General features: G+C 41.9%; 1 protein-coding gene across 1 annotated transcript; it reads left to right on the forward strand.

Annotated features, from left to right (window-relative positions):
* Window positions 1–200: 200 nt before the first annotated feature.
* Window positions 201–21,945, forward strand: LOC139377069 (hepatocyte nuclear factor 6-like). The gene is made up of 2 exons (XM_071120115.1): window positions 201–1,260; window positions 21,563–21,945. Exons 1-2 carry the CDS (start codon window positions 201–203, stop codon window positions 21,943–21,945), a joined length of 1,443 nt encoding a protein of 480 aa, XP_070976216.1.
* The last annotated feature ends 1,827 nt before the right edge of the window (window positions 21,946–23,772 follow it).

The following is a 23,772-nucleotide window of genomic DNA, read 5'->3' on the forward strand; positions in this document are numbered from 1 at the left end:
ATTTAACCACTTTGGATCAAGATAAATTGTTGGAACATGTTGGATTGACTGGGGAAAAATTCGTTTGGTAATATTATCGCTCCAGGAAAGCGAGAGGGAGGAGAGTGAGCGCGCGCCTCTGTCTGTTTGTGTGTGTGAGTGAAAGGAGCGAGAGAGGGAGGGGAGGGAGGTGGGATCGGGAAAGATATATTCTTTCAGCGATGGAAGTCACAATGGAAAACCTTGGCAACCTTCACGGCGTCTCGCACTCACAGGCAGGGGACCTGATGAGCTCCTCACACGCTCGGCAGTCCTCCGCACCTTCTCACCGGAACCTAGTTTCTCACGCGCACGGCCGGTCGGCGATGGTGTCCAGCATGGCCTCGATACTGGATGGTACCGGGGACTACCGGACAGACCCCTCGTCGCTCTCCGGCCACCTTCACCCGGCCATGAGCATGTGCGAGTCCGGGATGAGCCTGAGCAACACCTACACCACCCTGACACCTCTCCAGCACCTACCTCCTATATCCACAGTCTCCGACAAGTTCCACCACCCACACTCCCACCACCACGCAGCCGCCCAACAGCGACTCTCCGCGGGGAATGTCAGCGGGAGCTTCACGTTAATGAGGGATGACCACCGGGGGCTGGCGTCTATGGGCAACCTATACTGCCACTACCCCAAAGATATGTCCAGCATGGGCCATGGGTCCCTCTCCCCGCTGTCCAACGGCCTTGGCTCTTTGCACAACTCCCAGCAGACGCTCTCAGCCTACGGTCCAAGTGCTCACCTCTCCAATGATGCCAAGATGCTCTCCCCCGTGACAGGCTTCGAGTCCCACGCCACTATGCTGTCTCGGAGCGAGGAGCACATTGCCAGGAGTTTAGGTGGCCATGGGCACGGCATGATCTCCAACCTCAACGGGATGCACCATACGCACAGCCACCTCCACTCCCAGGCCAATGGGGCAGCGATGCTGGCCGAGCGGGAGAGGCACGGCGCTGGGGCCGGTCAGGGAGGAGGGTCAGGCGGGCATGCGGAGGAGATCAACACTAAGGAAGTGGCTCTGCGGATAACAGCGGAGCTGAAGCGCTACTCCATCCCCCAGGCGATTTTCGCACAGAGGATCCTATGTCGGTCCCAAGGAACCCTCTCAGATCTCCTGCGGAACCCCAAGCCATGGAGTAAACTAAAGTCTGGCAGGGAGACGTTCCGGAGAATGTGGAAGTGGCTCCAGGAGCCCGAGTTTCAGCGGATGTCTGCCCTTCGGTTGGCTGGTAAGATGCACCTGGTCTCACTGCCTATGTCGTGTGGGCTTCGTATTGAACAGTCAATCGTAACCAATTGACGTTTTGCGCTTATTAAAAGCATACGTTCTCGCTTTGGTCAAATTCGCTCTATTTAAATAGCTATCTGTATAGGCTTATATAATACATTTGCTATTCTATACAAAGCACTTGTTTTATGCTAAAGACTTAAACGAACCTTATCAGACAAAACCTCAACTTCCAAACGATTCAGCACCATGGACAGCGGTCAGTGTAAAACGGTTGCGAGCAAAGCTACTCACGAGACCAAGTAGCCTAAACGGTTTTTCAGGAGAACTTCAGAGCGAATCTTTCTCTCTTTAAATCACCGTTTTAGAGAGATATCTGCGCTACAGTGAAAGTGATTGCATGGTATCCATGTCACCATATGTTGGTGTGACACGTTGCAAGAGAAACCAGCTGCATGCACTGTCTTACACCTCAGCCTAATGTTAACAGGGTTTTTGTACCCATATAGCCAAATATAATCACTGAGAGGACCCGGGCACTGTCATATAAGGCTAATATGAGACTCTGGGTGTATTATGTCCACAAGGTCCTCGAGATAGGGGGAATGTGTGCTCTCTTACGCGCCAGGCCGGGTGTGTGTGTGTGTCTAAAACATGTCACCCTGTCCATCGTGGGTCTCTCTAGTGAATCTCATATGTTCCAAACATGTAACTCACTGAGACCAAGACACTGACATTGTTGCTTTGAATCAAGATGTTTCTCTGCTCTATCTTGACTTGTTTATTGAAAATATCACTCGCTCTCATGGGTCCCGTGTGCTCCACCAGCTTGAACATGGAGGCATATAAACTAGTGCGCGGGAGGAGAGCGCGTCAGCGGCGCGTGACCTCTGGCTGCTGATCAATACGCGACGTTCCACTCTACCCTTTAAAATGTGGCACCCGAATCAATATTCGAATCCGACCTGAAAGACAGCCAACCACACGGCCGCGCCGGCTTTTCATTTAGACCCTTAACGGTCTAAAATTAGACTACATATGGGTTGTCAGTCTACAACTGGCTTCCCTCTGCTTCTATGACGCGGGTTTTAGTTCATGCCATATCTAAAATGCTATGGCATGCTATGCTATCCCTTGGGCATAGAAACACATATACTACTCAAGTAAAATACAAAGTATTTTCGTTCAAAGGACATTTCTGGCTTTTGGCAATACTAGTGGGAATACAGGCCCTCCAGCCAACCCTAAATCATCGAAATAAAGGCCACAAACGCGTCCATTTTATTTTTTAGATTTTCTCTCTGCAGTTAATTGGTTTGATTAATTTATCAGATTCTGGTTTTACATTTTAATCACTGTCCAATTAATAGTTTAAAAACAAGAGACATTCGAAATGAGTGTAAGACAAAAAATACAATAATTTAATCAATAAATAATCCACATTTATAGGGAAAGTTGTTTTTCCAAATGGTTATCGTATTTCAGAGAAGATGTATATTTTTAGTGTAAAACAGGAGGGGATGTTTTGAGGCAATAACCTTTATGTTCGGTCCACACCAATGAGTAAATGGGCTTCCCCTATCGTCCTCATCCTATATAATTTCAGAATAGTCCAGACATTATATTTAAGAAATTACTAGGAATGTCCGTTTATGGCCAATGCTTTAATATTTTCGAATGTCTTTTCCAATTTACTCAAAAACAGGCAGTTGAAACAACAAAACCACACAAAACGTACAGGCTATGTGATCACCTTACATCTGTGGCTTTTCACTGTTCTAATCTATCAAATAAAAATCACTCTGACCAATGTGTAGGCGTGTGTAAATTCCCTTGTCAATAGCGGCCAGAGGGGTTGACTTTAGTGCCCCTCCCAGACCACAGTTTTCAATTAATTCAGGTACATCTGAATGGCTGGTGAGTTACAGACTCATGAAAAGTGTGTGCGTCAGCCTTTGTGCGGGTGCATGTGTGTGTATTTGTCAGCAAGCATGTGTTGAGTGGAAATGCTGATCTCACCAATCTCGCTATCATACCATACACATTTGTAAAGGCATTGAACCAACACAAAAACGTTTTGACGCTCAGACTGGATCAGCAGGCTAGCTCAGGGGTCCGTAAGGACAGACTTTGGTAAGGTGGAGCTTCTAGCAGGTTGTTGGAGATGGTGTTGACACCACCAGATCGTGTTCTTGTAGCATATGATTTCCCCAAGTGTTACAGTCAATAACTGATTCCTCTGCACTGTCACACTGTATACATGGTGTTGTGATCACAAGCTGCAGGTCAGACAGTGTTAGAGATGTCTGAACTTGTACTGCCATAGACCGGATACAGGTGCAACCTTTTCCTTATAGGAAGCATATTTAATAAATAGTGAAAACGCAAGACAGAATGCTGTAGCCAGCAGCCATAATAGTGTGGAGGGCCATTCATAGTGTAGCTCTGTCCTTTCCCTGTTTGCCTGGCTTCGCAGATAGGAGATCAATAAAGCTGCTTCCAATTCCCAACCCCCACTCTCTCTTTCCTCTCTCTCTCTCTCTCCCTCTGTCTCACTTTCTCTCCCTCTTTGTCTCTCTCGCTCGCTCTCTCTCTCTCTCTCTCCCCTTTTGTCTCTCCCTCCTCTGCACAAAAATGCAACCTATAATCCATTATGATTGCCATTGCCGCTAGCACTGGACTGGCTGCTTCAGTGGATTGGAAACCCACACACTGCAGGACAAAGAGTTGAGGGATAAAGCTGGAGGATAGAAGGAGAACTGTCTGATAAAATATGACAAAATGGGCAAATAATTGCGAGTAGGAATAGTTGCAAATCCATCTAGCAGTATTCTGTCTGTACATGTGAATTTGACTTTTGCCCACTGATATTAAGTTAGGATTCGGCCAATGGTGTACCGCAGTTGCCTTTGTGGTTCATTCTTTCTCTGCGACTGTGTCAGTTAGTGGTCACAAATCATGGTCCTAGAGAGCTACAAGGTTGACATGCTTTTGCTCCAGCCTAGTTCCAACTCATATAATTGAGTAAAAAGGAGACCTGGCCAAGAAGGCAGATCTACATAGAAATAGCCCTCGCAAGACAAAGGCAGTGTTTTTGGGGGTATATAGAGCCAGTTAGGCAGCTATCATTGGTCCTGATGATTCAGACTGCTGTGGTTCTGAATGGACAGCTGGGAACATTTATTCAGAAGCTGGTCCCAGGTTTCTGTTTCGTGGCAGTGGATGTAGACTTGGAAAGAGTGAACAACCTCATCGTACATCAGATGTTGCTTGATTATATTAATAGGGGTTCAATGCTCAGAATTGTGTTGTTGTTATTATTAGAAATGTGATCTACAGAATGGATTGATAGAGATACGTTTTTGGAATAACACTATGTATACCCTTAAGTCTCTGTGTTGTGGGGGCGCCCATACCCTAACACTGCCAGCTGGGAGAGCAGTTTGGGCTTTGTGTCAACAGGCAGATAGAGGTAGGGTAGAGAAAGGATCAATAGAGACTTTAATAATTGATAAGAATGAGGGAGAGGGAGATGGAGGAGAGTATAAAGAAAAGGGGAAGAGAAGAGAGAGGGAAGGATGAGTGGTGTAGCCCTTGTAACAGATTTGTTTCTGGGTAAGCAAAGTCAAATGTGTGGTTAACAACACGCAGCGTCAACCACAACCCAACATATGTGTGGTAGCTACAAACAAAAGTGTGTACAACATGCTGTTTTTACACCTGTAGGAAAATGACAAAATCACATCTCAGACAGTAAAATAACTGGGTTACTTAAGAATGCACTGTTTAAATGTTTGTTAACTCCGACGGCATACTAATATTCAAACACTTTCTAATTGAACTTTTATTGAAACCTGAAGGTCCTTTTATGATAAAGAATCTCTTGTAGAAAGGCTGCCTGGCCAAGAAGGAAGATCTACATAGAAATAACCCTCGCAAGACGAAGGCAGTGTTTTTTAACAGGGGGATTCTAGTGTATGTAGTCAGCCACAGTAATGATCTGTTTCTGCTTATGTCAGCAAATCGACCTCAATGCAATCCAAGGTTGTGATGTCATTAGATTTTTAAAGGTTGTTATGGTTTATGGGGTATGTAATGCATCTTTATGTGGGCATGCAAGCACATTTCACTGTGTGTGTGTGCTTGTGCTTGTGTGTGGTGTGTACGTGTGTGATTGGGTTATAGAGTGTGTCTGCACTATACATTGTTCAGGCTTATCTGACTCCCTCTGAATCAGAATCGATTTTCCCTCCCTCCCTCCCTCCCTCCCTCCCTCCCTCCCTCCCTCCCTCCCTCCCTCCCTCCCTCCCTCCCTCCCTCCCTCCCTCCCTCCCTCCCTCCCTCCCTCCCTCCCTCCATCCATCTCTGGCACTGCACCAGCAGCGCCAACCGAGCAGATCTGTCCAACTCCTCCTCATCCCATGCCCCCCCCCCCCCCCCCCCCCTCTGCATCACAGGCTCTCCCATCAATGGTCTTCCCTGCTACTACAGAACAAACACCACATGTTTAGTAACACCCTGCATGCACTGGACCACAGAGCATACCACACTACATCAATGCAGTAACCTCCATACAGTAGACTAAAAACAATGCATGTAGCCTATATAAAGGCCAATAAGTCAATATTTGCATGACATATACACGTCTCATATTCACATTTGGGGTTTAATAGAGGAATTCATTTGAGAATTTTAGATACAAAAATAAAATAAAAGCTAAATGCTGTCCAATTACGTAACCTAATAAAATGTTGTGAAAGACTGGGTAGGAGCAGTTCTATTCAGGAAAAAACGTGGACAAACACAGAATATGAAGAGGTTGAGAAGTAAAGTAAAGCTGAGTAGATTAGGTCAATAATGTTCTGATGGAAGTCGAATGACACGCTCAGCTGTGAGGGTTCGGCTGGAAAGGCGCTGTCAAGGGTTCTTCTGTGCATAGTTCTCTCGGCAAGTGAGGCGCTGTCTGGGGTTCTGAAGAGTATTCGGTATGCTTATGAGGTGCTGTCCGTGGTTATGCAGAGTGTTCTGTGTGCCTATGAGGCGCTGTCCGTGGTACGGAAGAGTGTTCAGAGTGCCTATGCGCGCTGTTTGTGGTAGACTGTTCGGGCGACTGGGGCCTCATTTCTCACTAAATTCTGGCATACATGGAGATTCTAGAATTTTCGTTTGGTGCTCAACAAATTATTGGGATTTATCAAACTGTCCCACGTCACATAAATCAGAGCCATACTATACACGGAGTATACCAAACATTACGAACACCTTCCTAATATTGAGTTGCACCATTTTCAAACTAAAAAGGCATTCCGCCTTTAGCAAGTGCCAAACACTGACCGCGAGCATGCTTGGCTATTAAATGAGCTATGGGTAAGAGCATCTGCTAAACGACTAAAATGTAGGCCTAAATGTAGAAGAAACACATTAGGCTACATGCTGCTATGTGATCTCCTTACTTGGATGTTTTTATTACCCTCCCAATTATTATAATTCCCGTTCATCAATCATCTCCATTTCCCTCAAAATAACAATATTTGCTTGCAAAAAAATTGATGGACCACTAGAAGTTGTACAAGCATACACTTGGCCTGAGAAATGCACACTTTTGCGTCAAGTTCACATTTTATAAATACCAATATTTATGCGAAAACTGGCGCACGCAAGGTTTAGTCATTTTTGTGCGCTCGCACCTTTGAGCGTTGTCCATAGTTCTGGGTAAAAGTTCTGTCGGCTGGCGAGGCGTTGTTTGTGGTTCTGAACCGAGTTAGCATCAAAGGACAACAGCATTCGTATTTGCATTCTCATTGGAGCTTGTAGACTTCATTAGAAAGCACAGGATTTAATCAAAAATAAATGAAGTGATTAATCGCAATAAAACCATTTTCTATTTAGTGGCAACATTGTACCCCTTCAAAAACTGGCAAGCTGACTTAGCCAGTCCATATTCCCCAAATTCCCCATTTCAGTTTTGTAAACCCTGCAGTGCAATCACTAGGCTACTTGAAACTTGAAACCTGTGTGTGTGTGTTAATATCTTCAGTGGGGTTGACACCTTCTCTCAGGTTTAGAATGTACAATCATAACACTTAATTCACACAACTTCAATTAAATGCAATCGAAGACGAAAACAAAATACAACGGCAACAGCAACATTGCTTTCGCATAATATAACCGGTTTAAGGATTCAATTATTCGACTAAAATGTACAAAAAAGAACTGGAACAACTATGATGTAAATACTTCAATCCTGCATGATAGGATTAATCCATACAATTTCTAAGTGTATTTTTAAAGACACGAATCCGCATAGTCACGTCAGTAACTTTTCCCTCTTTTCATGAACATTTGTATGAATAAATACGCATAACCGATTTCTCTGTTTCACTCATTTTATTTATTTATGATTTTTTTATCCTCCAAATTATTATTATTTAAACGTTTTCCATAATTTGGAGAAAAAACGAAATAATTATCGGGGCTCTAAAAGCCCTTATTTGAACCCAATAGCCAAATTAATTTAGCATTAAGAGCCCGTGACCTATATGCAATATATTTAGGCATATCCTTTTCAAACCCATAGCTTATAAACACCATAAAAACACCATACGAATAAACTGCTTTGAACAAATCTCGTGTGCCAATAGGATAGCTTTTAAATTACATAACAAATAAACAGCAGACCAAACTATTCAGAAACCGTATTGTCCTATCGAATAAACAGCAGAAGTGTCTCTTTTCATTTATAAGCAGGGAATACTATGCCTATACCAAATGGCTACAGGAAATAGGCTCTTTAAATTGTGAATATATTTAGAATTATTGTGAATTATTTTTCCAAACATGCATTATTATAGTTTGCAAAAACATCTGCATTGAATAGCCAATGTTGGCTAAAATGTGAACGCATGGTGGTGTAGCAAGTACAAGATAATTCAATTGCAATAATGCTTGGCTTGTAGACTTCATTAGAAAGCACAGGATTTCATAAAAATTAACGAAATGATTAATCGAAATCAAACAATTTTCTATTAATTACGGCAGCTTCTAATGTAACATTTTGTGACGGCTGTACAGTTGCTGTTGCATGTCTTTGTGCAAATCCAACCGTTGAATTTACAGCAATATATGGGCTCTAATCAAGACAACCAATAGATCCCAGAGGGGTGACCAATAGATCCCAGAGGTGTGACCGACAGTGATTGATTGACATAAACTGTTTCTCGCCTGCAGTAGTCCGGCCGGTAAGGGAGAGGGCTCATCTCACCGCACGCAAAACGCGATCACGTCATTCCGCCCCTGCCTCGGTCCCAGGCACGCCCAGGCTCAGGGGCACACCACTATAGCAGCATGGTGCGGTCAGTTATGAAACACACACACGCACGCACACACACACACACACACACACACACACACACACACACACACACACACACACACACACACACACACACACACACATACAGAGAGAGAGCAAGAGAGAGACACACACTTACTGTAAAGGGCGACTGAACTTCCTGATTTGGCCTTGTTTTAGAGTTGGTTCATTATGAAATGGCTGTGGCTATGACTGAATTCAAACCTAGGCTGGTTTCAGGGTGTGGTTTGATGTGGGTGTCTCCAATTAGCTTCAGCTGGCTGGTGTGTGACTGTGACAAATATATATAAATATATATTTTTTATTGCATTTATTAAAACAACAACAATACAATACAAAGACTATACAAATGGCCTCTCCCATGAGCGGGTGCTCTGGTCAGTGGGTGCACTTGCTCCCACCCACCCCGAGAAGCCTGCAGAGCGAAGCCCCTGACCCAAAGCCCAAAGGGATTTTCCAAGGGCGGGAAGGACAAAGCTCTGCCTGACTCCCAGGTGGGCATGGAAGCGAGCGCACCAATAATCATCAGGACCAGCACACACACCAGTCACAGTGTGAAACCAAAACACAAAACATACATAACTAAACACAAAACATACATAACTAAACGCATCCCTACCCTCACCCCTGATTGGAGGATCTCAAACATTTATACTGTGCATTTATCCCAACACTCGTTCATTCCAGCCACAGATCACCCCATCTTTCCCAGTAAATCGGCATTCTACCATTTCCTCTTGCAATACATCCCTCCATTCTCCCATGGTGTCTCACTAGGGACTTGAACCTCCCCATCTGCAACATTTCTGCCGAAATTGCCCCAAAAATTAAAATGTTACCAAAGAGTACAATGATATTTCCTATTGACTGACTGTGGTCCTTCAAATCCCCCAACAATACAGTTTGCATGTTCATTCACACCCTGATATTATGACCTAACAACCATTCCTGGACCTGACTCCAAAAACAAGCCATATATGGACAGCACCAAAAGAGATGCTCTATTGATTCTGTTTCCATGTTGCAGAGTCTACACCGGTCTACTGTTTAATGCCCCATTCTTTTTGTAGTGAGAATTTTATCCAATGGCTTAAGTTGAAAAGAACAGTGGCAAAGTTGGTTTGACTTTTGGATAGCCTATCTCCGGGGCTCGTTAGGGCCCTTCAATAAATTGCACAGAAAGTTTTCACATCCCATGACTTTTTCCACATTTTGTTGTGTTATAAGTTCAGGAGTAAAAATGTGCTTAACACATCACATAATAAGTTGCATGGACTCACTCTGTGGGTAATAATAGTGCTTAACATGATTTCTGAAAGACTACGTCACCTCTGTACCCCACACATACATCTTGTTTGCAACAAGGCACTGCAGTAATACTGCAAACAAATTGTCCAAGCAATTCAGATTTATTCCTTAATACAAACTGTTATGTTTGGAGCTAATCCAATAAAACCCATTACTGAGTACCACATATGTTCAAGCATGGGGGTGGCTGCATCACATTATGGGTATGCTTGTAATTCTTAAGAACTGGGGACGTTTTCAGGATAAAAAAATTTATGGAATGGAGCTAAGCACAGGAAAAATCCAAGAGGAAAACCTGGTTCAGTCTGCTTTCCACCAGACACGGTGAGACGAATCCACCTTTCAGCAGGACAATAACCTAAAACACAAGGCCAAATCTACTTACGAAAAAATCTGCTTACGAAGAAGACAGTGAATGTTCCTGAGTGGCCGAGTTACAGTTTTGACTTAAATCTGCTTGAAAATCTTTGGCAAGACCTGAACATTTTAGTTTAACAATGATCAACATCCATTTCGACAGAGCTTGAAGAATTTTGAAAATAATATGGGGCAAATGTTGCACAATCCAGGTGTGGAAAGCTTTTAGAGACCATCCCAGAAAGACTCTCAGCTGTAATCGCTGCCAAAGCTGCTTCTGCAAAGTATTGACTCGGGTGCGAATACTTATTTAAATGAGATATTTCTGTATTTCATTTTCAATACATTTGCAAAAATTTAATTATGGGGTATTGTGTGTAGATGGGTGAGAATTATTATGTTTTAATACATTTTGAACTCAGGTTGTAACACATCAAAATGTGAAATAAGTCAAGGGGAATGAGTAGTTTCTAATCCAAATTTACCACAGGCATTACGATCAGGTCGTGTTTATCTGCACTTTTAATTAATTATTACTTGTGTGCTGCCAGCTGCAGGCATGTGGGCAGGATTGAAACAAACCCAACCTTTATTTACGTTCTGATGCAGTCATGACCACAAGTCTCACATAGCTCAGTTTTGGACGAGATTGACTTTATAACCAAAATTATCCTATTTAAACTTTGTAGTCAATTTTGACAGTAGAATAAATGTTTCTGAATCGATGCCACATAGGCTGTTCTCTAAATGAGAAGTTGTTTTTTAGGGGCAGTGTCGTGGAAATTTCCTGTATTACCAAAGCATGAGAAAGCAAACCACACACAAGTCAGAGTTATCATAAAGTCCATCTTTAATTATATGAGCTTCACCATAGCCCTGTGACTCTCAGATCAATTCAGTGTCAAAAATGAATTCCCTGAGAGTGCTTACAAAACATCATTTATAGCCAAGACACACCCATCAAAACTCACATGACGAATAACAGATCTTAGGAACATTATACAAAGAACCTTTTACCAGAAAAAAGAGTATCCCATCATTTATAGCATTAGCTATACATTATTGTTCAGTTTGGTCTCCTAAACAAAGCTCTTTTCTCATTCTTGGTACCACTTAGAACCAAAAACATTACCTCATCCAATTGCATATATCAAATAACCCCCTCCTGGACAAGCTTACAGAGAGGAGTGACTGGCACACAGACATTGTGCAGCCAACCTAACTTGATCCCCCTTAATCACACCATCCCTTCACATGGTTTAGGAATAGTTAAACACATTCACAGATAAGACTAACCCGACCTCTCCCCTCTCTGGGCCCAAGTAATTTTTCCCACATAAGCATACTTACAGTATAAAAATTAATAAAACATCTTATTTATAAATGTTACCTAAAGGATTCTGATTCTGCCATGACAGCAGTTGCTTTTTAAAGCAGAAAGGGCAAAATATACAACTACCTCTCACAGTCTCACCTCAGAATTAGATGTTCATCCATGTTTCTCAAATGTCAAATTTCAATGTTGTTGGATATCATGGCCAGTTGTGATACAGCCTGGATTTGAACCAGGGTGTCTGTAGTGACGCCTCCAGCACTGAGATGCAATGCCTTAGACCGCTGCACCACTCGGAGCCCCACAATTTAAAGGTTAGGGTTAAGTTTGGGCATTAACTCCTAAATCTTAAGATTAGGAATTAACTGCGAATGTTTAAGGTAAGGGTTAAGGTTTAGGATAGGCGTTACATTTTTTTCTCAAAACCAACTTTTTATTGTTCGATTCCAACATGCAACCTTGGGCACCAACGTTTGGCAACAGAGGCAGATGCTTACGCCCATCCGCCATGCCCATCCACAACGCCCAAGCAAAACTGAAACAGACTTGAAGTTCACAGCGCTCATTTGTCCCCTAGTGGCCAGTTTCCACGTCATCTCCCGATGTCTTCAGACATTGATGGACGTTGAATACTGACTTGAACCATGGGTGACCTGGCTGAGATATAATGCACACTTCAAAAAGTAGGCGAACAGTCATTTGAATCAAATACAAATTTCAACAATCACACCTAAAATAATAAATATGCCTGGACCTGTTTATCAGTGTTGTAAAGTACTTAAGTATCCATACTTTAAAGTACAACTAAAGTAATTTTCTTAGGTATCTGTACATTACTTTACTATTTCTATTTTTTGACAACTTTTACATTTACTTCACTACATTCCTTAAGAAAATGTTGTACTTTTTACATTTACATTTACCTTGACACACAGAAGTACTCTGTACATTTTGAATGCTTAACAGAACAGGAAAATAGTCCAGTTCACGCACAACAGAACATCAACAGAACATCTCTGGTCATCCCTACTGCCTCTGATCTGGAAGACTTACTAAGCACTCATGCTTTGTTTGTAAATGATGTCTGAATGCGTGTGCCCCTGTCTATCTGTAATTTTAAAAACAAGAAAATGGTGGAATCTGGTTTGCTTAATATAAGGACTTTGATATGATTTATTATTTTACTTTTACTTTTGATACCTAAGTACATTTTAGCAATTACATTTACTTTTGATACTTAAAGCATATTTTAAACCAAATACTTTTAGACTTTTACTCAAGTATAATTTTACTGGGTGACTTTGACTTTTACTTGACTTTTTCTAATAAGGTATCTTTACTTTTACTCAAGTATGACAGTTGGGTACTTTTTCCACCACTGCTGCTTATACATAATCACTTGCTCACCAACGTTTCGGTCAATATTTTTGCAGTTTGCACATGCCTTTTTGGATCTTCTTTCAGGCCTATTATTCAAATGTTTAAGATGAGCTTACAATTTATACAAACTCAGACTGCACTCTTTTGAAAGTTTTATACCATCGGATGGTCTCTGCTTGCTCTTTGCTTTTAATCTGCGGTTATGTTTTAGTTGTTTTAGTTGTGTTCTAGCAGGTCTCCAGTAGTTGGGCTCTATGTTGCCTACCATAACCATGGTGGTTGGCTAGGGTAGCTAGGCGAATAGCTAGTTGGCTAAATAGCTAACATGAGCTGGCTAGCCAGTTTGCTGGCTAAGATAACTATAGCTAACAATCTTTGATAACTGGTTGGATAGCGTTATGTATTTCCAAAACTTTGGATTACTTTAATGTAGCTGTGAGCTAGATGTTGATAGCAGCTGGCTGACTCATTCAGTGCTAATGTATCATTAGCAGGCTAGTAGGGCTAATATTAGCAGGCTAGTTGGATCACAACCTTGTAGGTTGATTTGTAACAATAATACATTCATTAAATATTTGCTTGTAAATTGGCTAAAAATTCAATTGAAACCAGTAATCATGAGTGCAAACGATTTGGTTTCATTAGAAGTTTTAAATTTGAAGTTATTTCTGCTGGAGTTTACATTAAAGGGTAGGTAACATAAACGTAACCAGATGTAACATTTGGATTTGCATTAGTATACACATCATAAATCCCAATGCAAAGTTATACCTCACTTTTCTATTTTTTGAGTTATTACATAAAACTGATCAGAATTCCGAAAAATACAGAGGTCATGTCGGAAAATGTTTTTCCGGGGTGTGATGTAATATGGAGGACCCTGCAAGCCAGCCTACTCCCTGTTAACCTGTTGAAGTGTGTGACATCACGTGTACATGTAAAGGTGATGATTATGATGAGTAAAGGGAGGCCAAACTTTCTTTCTTTTGCTATTTTCACAAACAAATTATAATGCATTGGTAGGGAAGAGTATGTCTTCAGTGTGGGTCTTTATGGATATATAAAATAAGTTATTTGAATGCCCTGGTAACCCTGGAGTTTAATTTTCGGGCTGGTTAGAACAGATTCTAATAACCCATTGGCAGTCATACCAAAACTAAAAGCAGAGAGCACCATTGAATGGAATTGAAAGTTACAGATCGTGGTTTGAATGGGGCATGATTAAGTTGGGTTGATTAGAATTAGGCCTAACCCGAGAGATGTAATTATCTCTGGATAATATAGCCTGCATCTGTAGGGCCAATATAATAATATGTAATCCTCCCAGTCCTTTGTTTGTTTTAGTAATATTAACATGATATATTAATATATGAATATTGAATTCAAACATAATATATTATATTGACCATTATAAGTATGTGTTAACTTATTCTACAGAAGATTTCCAATGTAGGCCTACACTGCACCCTGGGGTCTGCCGCCCAAGTGTTTGCGATGTTATTGGTTGAGCTAATGGGAGAGAAAGGAAGGGGAGAGTGGTGTTGGCATTGTAAAATGGCCGGTAGCAGCAGTTGTTTGATAACAGGCATTACGTATTGAAGTATCAGTATATTAGCACTAGTATTCAGTCATTACATTAGTCAGTATTGAGTTGGGTTGGAACGTCACTTAGAAAGCCTGGGGAGAGCTTGGCAAGGCCGAGCCTGAACGAATTGAATAAACGTTCCATGGAATGGTTTTGAAGCGTAGATCAATCAATATGGGGACTATCAATCTGAGGACAAATGAAAACAATTGAGAACAACAAGGGGAGCTAACAGATGAAGCAGACTGGAGTGGATGGACTTCTGCTGCTTTGCTTTTAGGGAGGAAAGGGTGAGGAAAGGGAGGAAAGGGGAACACTATAGAGTTGAAGTGTGAAGTGTGACGTGTATGTGTGGGTCCGTCAGCAGTTGTTAATGCCAAACTGAAGACTTGGAGAGACACAATTAGTTAAGTAATTACTAACCTATAGGGCTGCGGAGAACAAACAAACCTGAGAGATATCGTACAGTGCATTCGGAAAGTATTCAGATCCCTTCACTTTTTCCACATTTTGTTATGTTACAGCATTATTCTAAAATGTATTTAAAAAAGAATATTCTTTCATCAATCTACACACAATACATGATAATGACAAATTGAAAACACGTTTTTTTATTTTTATTTATTTTTATACCAATGTATTAAAATAAAAAATAGAAATAACCTTATTTACATAAGTATTCAGACCCTTTGCTATGAGACTCGAAATTGAGCTCGGGTGCATCCTATTTCCAGTGATCATCCTTGAGATGTTTCTACAACTTGATTGTAGTCCACCTGTGGTAAATTCAGTTAATTAGACATGATTTGGAAAGGCACACACCTGTCAATATAAGGTCCCACAGTTGACAGTGCATGTCAGAGCAAAAACTAAGCCATGAGGTTGAAGGAATTGTCTGTAGAGCTCCGAGACAGGATTGTGTCGAAGCACAAATCTGGGGAAGGGTACCAAAAAATGTCTGCAGCATTGAAGGTCCCCAAGAACACAGTGGCCTCCATCATTCTTAAATGGAAGAAGTTTGGAACCACTAGGACTCTTTCTACAGCTGGCCGCCCGGCCAAACTGAGCAATCAGGGGAGAAGGGCCTTGGAGGTGACCAAGAACCCAATGGTCACACAGACTGAGCTCCAGAGTTCCTCTGTGGAGATGGGAGAACTTTCCAGCAGGGTAAACATCTATGCAGCACTCCACCAATCAGGCCTTTATTGTAAAGTGGCCAGACGGAAGCCATTCCTAAGTAAAAGGCACATGACAGGACGCTTGGAGTTTGCCAAAAGACACCTAAAGGACTCTCAGACCATGACAAACAATATTCTCTGGTCTGATGAAAGTAAGATTGAACTCTTTGGCCTGAATGCCAATCGTCACGTCTGGAGGAAACCTGGCACCATCCCTACGGTGAAGCATGGTGGTGACAGCATCATGCGGTGGGGATGTTTTTCAGCGGCAGGGACTGGGAAACTTGTCAGGATCAAGGGAAGATGAACAGAGCAAAGTACAGAGAGATCCTTGATGAAACCTTGCTGCAGAGTGCTCAGGACCTCAGACTGGGGTGAAGGTTCACCTTCCAACTGGACAATGACCCTAAGCACACAGCCAAAACTACCCAGGAGTGGCTTCAGGACAAGTCTCTGGATGTTCTTAAATGGCCCAGCCAGAGCCAGGACTTGAACCCAATCGAACATCTCTGGAGAGACCTGAAAATAGCTGTGCAGCGACACTCCCCATTCAACCTGACAGAGCTTGAGAGGATCTGCAGAGAAAAATGAGAGAAACTCCCCAAATACAGGTGTGCCAAGCTTGTAGCGTCATACCCAAGAAGACTTGAAGCTGTAATTGAGGCAAAGGTGCTTCAACAAAGTACAGAGTAAAGGGTCTGAATACTTATGTAAATGGGAATTTTCTGGTGTAACCCTTTTTTATTTATTTTGTATTTAACTTTTATTTAACCAGGTATTTAACAAGTTCTCATTTACAACTGCGAACTCGCCAAGATAAAGCAAAGCAGTGCGACACAAACAACAACGCAGAGTTACACATGAAATAAACAAACGTACAGTCAATAACACAATATCAACACATCTATATAATGTGTGTGCAACTTAGGTAAGATTAGGGAGGTAAGGCAATTTAATTACAATTTAGCAATGTCGTAACCCTATCCCAAACTTAACCGTTAAAATTTGACGTTTGGGAAAACTTCTGAATTTTACATATTGGACAAACTTGGACAAACGTCGGAATCTGAAGTCAAATTGGTTAAAAGGAAAAGCTGTACAGTATAGGGCTATACACACACATCAACCGCATTACCAAATCAGTCAAATAATTCACAAACACAGACACACGCGCGCGCACACACACGCGCGCACACACACACGAACATGCAGCTTTCACTGTCGACCAACCAAAGAAAGTCTGCTGCCACACCCGTTACTTTACCTGTATACACCTCAATGATTATGTTAAAAGCATTATAAATTGCTCTGATTCGTATTTGTTTTTATTAAAAGTGTTGAGATTAGTCTTCTTTTATGATCTGCAATTCATGCCACTGTCTCAGCACACACACACACTCACGCAAATCTGTTTACTGGTGTTGTCTAAATTTGCCGTTCAGTCATCCATAATTTTCATACAGCACCTCAACATTGCAGAGATCATTACACGTACACACACTCATGCACGCAGGCGCACACACACATTGTGAGAGGAGGAAATGCATTCCTTTGTGTTGTTCCACAGCTTTTCACAAGAAGGTGATGAATTTTCAAAACTCTTAAAACTCCAAACTGGAAACACTTGTAATGCAACCAGTCTTACATTCAAAACCTTTCATTGTGCATTAATTTTGTTTGTATACATCCAATTGGCGACAGATTTTCATGCGAATATTCTAAAATCCGCATAAAAACAATATGCGCATTTTCCCACCAGAAATGTTTCTACCAGATTGACTTGTTAGGGATAAAAGACTGTGCGTTATGACCCTTGATATTAATTAATAGAATAAAACCCTGGATAATTATTGGAAAGGAGCATCAAGCTCATCACCATGCACTTTCACCACCCTGTAAAGTTCATCATCATTCATTTAATATATAGGCTGATAAAATAGTAGTGGGAGGACCACACACATGTCATTGTGTGACTGACTCCAAAGTTATTTCGATATGATGGTTATAATATCAATAGCCTATTTGGCCATAAAAGCGTTTCCCGCCAACATTTCTCGCATAATGAACTTTACCCACACAAAAAGATCACACCTTCTCTAGCTTATTTTGTTTTGACATTTGGAATGTTTCGACAAATGTTCTGTTTCCATCAGCACTGTCATTAAATGTTTTATCCGACATGTACCTACTTTACTCGCATAAAAACGTTGGATGGAAACCTGGTTACTGATCCTAAATATACGTTTACTGTGAAATATAATGAGTAGATTGGTTTAATCACCAAAACACAACACAATTATATCAATCAGTTATTCAAACAACATTTTAGATACATGTTTCAAATGCTAGAGTACTCTAAATTACACTACATTACACTATATTCACATTAAGCAATACACATGCATTACCCATTAAAATGAACTGAACATCACATTTCTATAATATGTGTGATAAAAGGTGTGATCATTGAAGACATCTTTCACAATGTAATCAAATGAAAGAAACATAATGTTTATTGAGCATTTGGCAATAGGTTCTCGTAGAAAATATCGCAGGAAATATCCTCATTGTTTCATGCACCTGGAGAAAAACCTTTTGGCATGGCGAATTCAAACCTACCATAGGTTTGGATTTAAATCATTACATGCCTCATCCAAGCCTGTCATTGGTCTGGATTTAAATAATTGCATGCCTCATCCATGGCCTTGAAGGAAGGGTGGTACGCTCATGGGGATAGCAATCATACACCGTCCACTTTTATTGTAGTAATGTATTATATTTTACTTATATATTGTAGTGGTTCTGTCAGTCTGTCCACAACTGCTTTTCCTCCCGAGATAAACCATTTATTCTCTGGCTGTCTGTCACATGCTCGCTCAGGTTCTCTCTCCCGCCGTGAGTGGGACGCGCGCGCGTGCACAAGCCCACACACGGGTGCACATGTGCGCGCGCACACACACCGCGGGCTCTCAGATCAATACGGATCAATTGGGTGGGGAAGGGAAGCCTGATTACTGGACCACGTGTTCAGGAGAAAACCGCGGAAAATCGATCATTGCAGCTTTTAGACCAGCAGCACAGAACGGCTCAGAAACCCTAGGCCTAGTATTGCACCCGACAAAGCAATAAAATACTCTCTACTCCACCGCTCCAAAAGCTACCAATGCAGCTTAAAGATGAACAAAATGCCGACCACAGCAAAGGCAAACTGTATGGTCCAGTTCCAACATCTCATGGTGTAGGCGAAACTACAGTGATTACCAATAGAAATAAACTAAAAATGCAATTATCAATGACAACCAACCTTTGTAGGCTAAATCGCGAAGAAAGTCTGATGCTACACCTGTTACTTTACCTGCATACCTCAGTGATAATGCGAAAAGGAAAAACTGTATAGATTACTCTGATTCGTGATAATTCAATTAAAAGTGTTGAGATTTGTCTTCTTTCACGATCTTCAATTTATACCACACACACGTCCTTGTCCTTGTGGGGACCAAACAATTGATTCCCATTCAAAATCCAATTTTCCCTAACCCATAACCGTAAACCTTAACCTAACCCTAAACAAACAAACACACACACACACACACACACACATTAGTTAGTTCAGTTAAGCTGAAAAATCAGTTTCCTTGCCCCCTTCACATCCCACTCATGTCTCTCTCAAAATCACATCATGTCTACATTGGGTAATTAACTCTACACCCCTCCTCCCATCCTCAGTTTATTTTCATCTGTCTGTCCACCCATAGTGATGGGTGGACAGACCGCCCCGCCCGAATGTTTGGGAAAGATGTGGAAAAAGAGGATGATAGCAGTGCCGGCGATGTTATGTGTGATAATTATAAGGCGCTTTTCACATTTTACAGTCACACAAGATGGGGACTTCAAATAGGCCTAAGGCACTTCAAGGGAACTGTAGCCTACAGTTCAGATTGTTTAAATGGAAACTGAAATCTGGACACTGATTGTAGTTCTATAACCTCTTACATTGCCTTAATATTAACTCCTGCCGAATTAAGTATTACTTGCAGTAAAATGATACACTAAATGTACATTTTGACACTGGGAACAGGAGTGGACAAATATTATTTATTTATTTCAGCATCTTCAGAGAATGCAATTGCACAGTTAGGGACCATCTGCTGGGGCTCTATTTTTTTACCAGCATCATAAAAGCTGATAGTATTTCAACCACATGAAATATGCATCCAAGCCTATCTAAAATATTATCCGAAACATGTTGGGTCTTTTTCACAGCTTTCTATTTATTTTAATACAACTGGTGAAACTGATGTCATTTTGACATTTTGCACAGAAAATCATTCCCATTTTTTTGTTATTGCATTTTCTCCCCGGTGCCTAAAGGCCTTTACTCGGCGAAAGAAGCGTGGATGACAGAGAAAACTTCACGGATGTCAACTGGATTGAAGTGTTGATTCTATTGTCTTATGACATTATTGTGGTGATCAAGGGTTTATTTAGTCTTCTAGGGCAACGTATAATCACAGAAGAGATGCTGCATGTATCTAATTATAGACAGATGATTAACAAATGGAGAGCTTGGGACTACAAGGTTCTATCTGCAAAAATATGATTGTGAAATAACTGGCTTTAAAATTCCGAACCCTCATTGGTCTGAATGGTGTCAGCAATTTTTTATATTGTATTCTTTTTAACTTATCAACATGAATTTGGGTATTTAGACTACTATATAGGTAGAGACCATTGAACAGAACAAGACAATGTCAATAACTACATTTTGACAAAAATGCAGAAAGAACCTTATAATCCTAAGCTTTTTCAAAATAGCCAATAAAAATTTGTAAATTATAAGCAGAAACATGTGTAAATTAGGCAACAACAAAAAATCCTGCACTCCCTGTCAACAAAACGTTCTGCTGTTTATGACTGTAGCCTACAGTGCATTTTCTATATTTGCGGGTTAGGGTCAGATTTCCCTTTATCACATATTAGTTGGGCATTTGCGGATAGGTTATTAGCAATTACGAGCAGGTGCAGGTGAACAAACAGCTGAACCACGCATCGCAATCCTCCCACCCTATCACTCTCACTTCTCCTTCACCTAAACACCCTGTCCCTTCACTATATCAGTCCTTCATTGTGTCCCTACATCCCTCTATTTCGCCATCATTCCACCTGGAAATCTATGTATTTTCATCCATCCATCCATCCATCCCACTTTACTTTATCTATCCATCCACCCCATTCTTTACACTGCCTGCATCCCTCCCTCCATCCATCCATCCATCCCACTTTACTTTATCTATCCATCCACCCCATTCTTTACACTGCCTGCATCCCTCCATCCATCCATCCATCCATCCATCCATCCATCCATCCATCCCACTTTACTTTATCTATCCATCCACCCCATTCTTTATACTGCCTGCATCCCTCCATCCATCCATCCATCCATCCATCCCACTTTACTTTATCTATCCATCCACCCCATTCTTTACACTGCCTGCATCCCTCCATCCATCCATCCATCCATCCATCCATCCATCCATCCCACTTTACTTTATCTATCCATCCACCCCATTCTTTACACTGCCTGCATCCCTCCTTCAATATTGACTTTTTTATGTAGTAGGTTCCTGTTTGAAATATACTTTTGTATTATCAATATTACCAGTAAAATCAGGGTCAAATTCAACAGTATAGGGGGAAATACACTTGGAAAGAGCAGGAAAGACAGGAGGAAACTAAACTCTCCCCCTCTCTTCTCTCCCTCTCTTTTCCCCCTGTCTTCCCCTTCTCCAGCCTGTAAGCGGAAGGAGCAGGACCAGGGTCGTGAAAGGAACCTGGTCCCCAAGAAACAGCGGCTGGTTTTCACCGACCTGCAGCGCCGCACGCTGGCGGCTATCTTTAGGGAGAACCGCCGGCCCTCCAAGGAGATGCAGATCACCATCAGCCAGCAGCTGGGCCTGGAGCTCTCCACCGTCTCCAACTTCTTCATGAATGCACGGCGGCGCTGCCACGACCGTTGGGGGTCCACCGGAGGCGTTGAGGGGAACGAGCACGGGGGTGTGCATGGGAACGTGCATGGGCACGGTCACATGCACGCTCATGGGAACAACAACAACGCCGGTTCATCCACGGCGCAACCGGGTACCTCCTCTGCTACCACCTTCTCCAAGGAATGAGAGAGAAGGGAAGGGGGTGGGAGAGGATGGAGGGGTTTGGATCTAAAGCAGTGGTCACTGACCCTGGTGTGCAGGCTTTTTGTCCAGCTCAGCTGTTTCAACTCCTGGTCTTGATGAATATTTGATGAATTGAATCAGATGTCTATGACCATTGGTCTGAAGGTGTTCTCTTCAAACCAAAGAGAAACCAACAGATCTGAGAGAGGAATGGTGTATTGGTGTCCTAAATTATCCTCAGACCATTAAGTTTGAGCAAATCTGTCTCTAAATCAAGCAAATCTGTCCCCCCCCCCCAAAAAAAACAAGATCAGGAGTCTAAAATAGCTAAGATAAGGTAGTCCCACAGAATAGCTTTGTCTCCCTTTTTTGGGATTGATAAATCCACAAGCTCAAGTCTTTGACTAATGGGCCAAGCAAATACACTAAAGACAACCCCATCGCAATGGACCTGACTGCACAGCACCAGTGGCCATGTGTGTAAAATAGGCAAGGATAAACAGTCAGACATGTCCTCTCTTCTTCTGCTCAGTCAGAAAAACACACATTTCACTGTGTGTTTGTATGTGTATGCTATGTACTTGCATGTGTGCTTGTGTGTGTGTGTAATGTGTTTGTACAATCACACTCCAGGAGTGTGGTTTCTCTGCAGCAATCTGGTCTGCCATGCAAGTGCAACAGTGCCACCTGCTGGTCGTTTCAGTACACTGTTGCGAGTGAGGAGGTATCTGACTCCATGCACACATCTCAATAGTCTAACTGTCTCCTTTCCTTCATCTGCACTGATATAAAATACCTAGAAAGGTGAAAGCCAAACACCAGGAGAACAATCATTACACTGCTTTCACCTATTTTGCACTTTCAGGTCAGCGCAGATGAAGAAGAGGTGACATGGGGAGACAGACACACACACACACACGCACACACGCACACACGCACACACATATGCACATGTGCATACACACACACAGCCTGAACTGCTTTGTTTTGGGTACATAGGACATGTCCAAAGACTATCATCCATAGTCATATTTTGATTTTGATTTGATTTGACTAAGATTCCATATTTTGTATGGCTGTTAACTATGTAGCTACTGGAGGGTATGTTCAGGTACCGAAGAGTTACAATCAAATGGGGAAAATCTGGACCTTATTGAGTGTTCTATCGAGGTAACAGGAGGGGACTGCCCTGCTCTAGTGGCCAAACACAAGGGTCAAACGTCACAATATAATTTGAGTGCCAATGACATTTACCCTTTTATGATAATCAGAGAGAGCAGGTGCAACTACTTCCCTTACCATGCCCCCTAGTGGGTGGCCAGTGCCATAGCAACCAACAAATCATTCTAGATCCTCCCATAGAGAACGAGCTCTATGGGGAGATGTGGTCATTCCATATCTCACAAGAATGGATTAATAGATCTTATCAATACTAACCAAAACATACTGAAAATTAACTGTAAAATAAACTATGGCTTTCGAGCTTTAGCTCTCCGTCTGCCCTCCCCTCCCCTCCCCTCCCCTCCCCTCCCCTCCTCTCCTCTCCTCTCCTCTCCTCTCCTCTCCTCTCCTCTTCTCTCTCTTTCTTTCTATAATATTGATGCGGGTAAAAAGTAGTACTATAGACACAAAGTTTCTCTTTCTTGTGACTATTGTGCTCTGTAGTGCTGGAAATACATGTAAAGAAGCACCTTGTTAATAAAAACTAAAACCTAAAAAATAATAATTAAAATAAATAAAATCTACATGGAAAAAACTGATCATTCACAAACGAAACAACGGAACACAACAGAATGACTGTGCATATTTGTTAATACTTGTGTGATGAAG

Source organism: Oncorhynchus clarkii, chromosome 20, assembly GCF_045791955.1.
Source record: "Oncorhynchus clarkii lewisi isolate Uvic-CL-2024 chromosome 20, UVic_Ocla_1.0, whole genome shotgun sequence".
NCBI classification, from domain to species: domain Eukaryota; kingdom Metazoa; phylum Chordata; class Actinopteri; order Salmoniformes; family Salmonidae; genus Oncorhynchus; species Oncorhynchus clarkii.

Coding starts and splice junctions, on each gene's coding strand:
- LOC139377069 (XM_071120115.1), top strand. CDS start 201: ATGGAAGTCACAATGGAAAACCTTGGCAACCTTCACGGCGTCTCGCAC. Junction 1,261..21,562: donor GTCTGCCCTTCGGTTGGCTG/GTAAGATGCACC, acceptor CCCCTTCTCCAG/CCTGTAAGCGGAAGGAGCAG.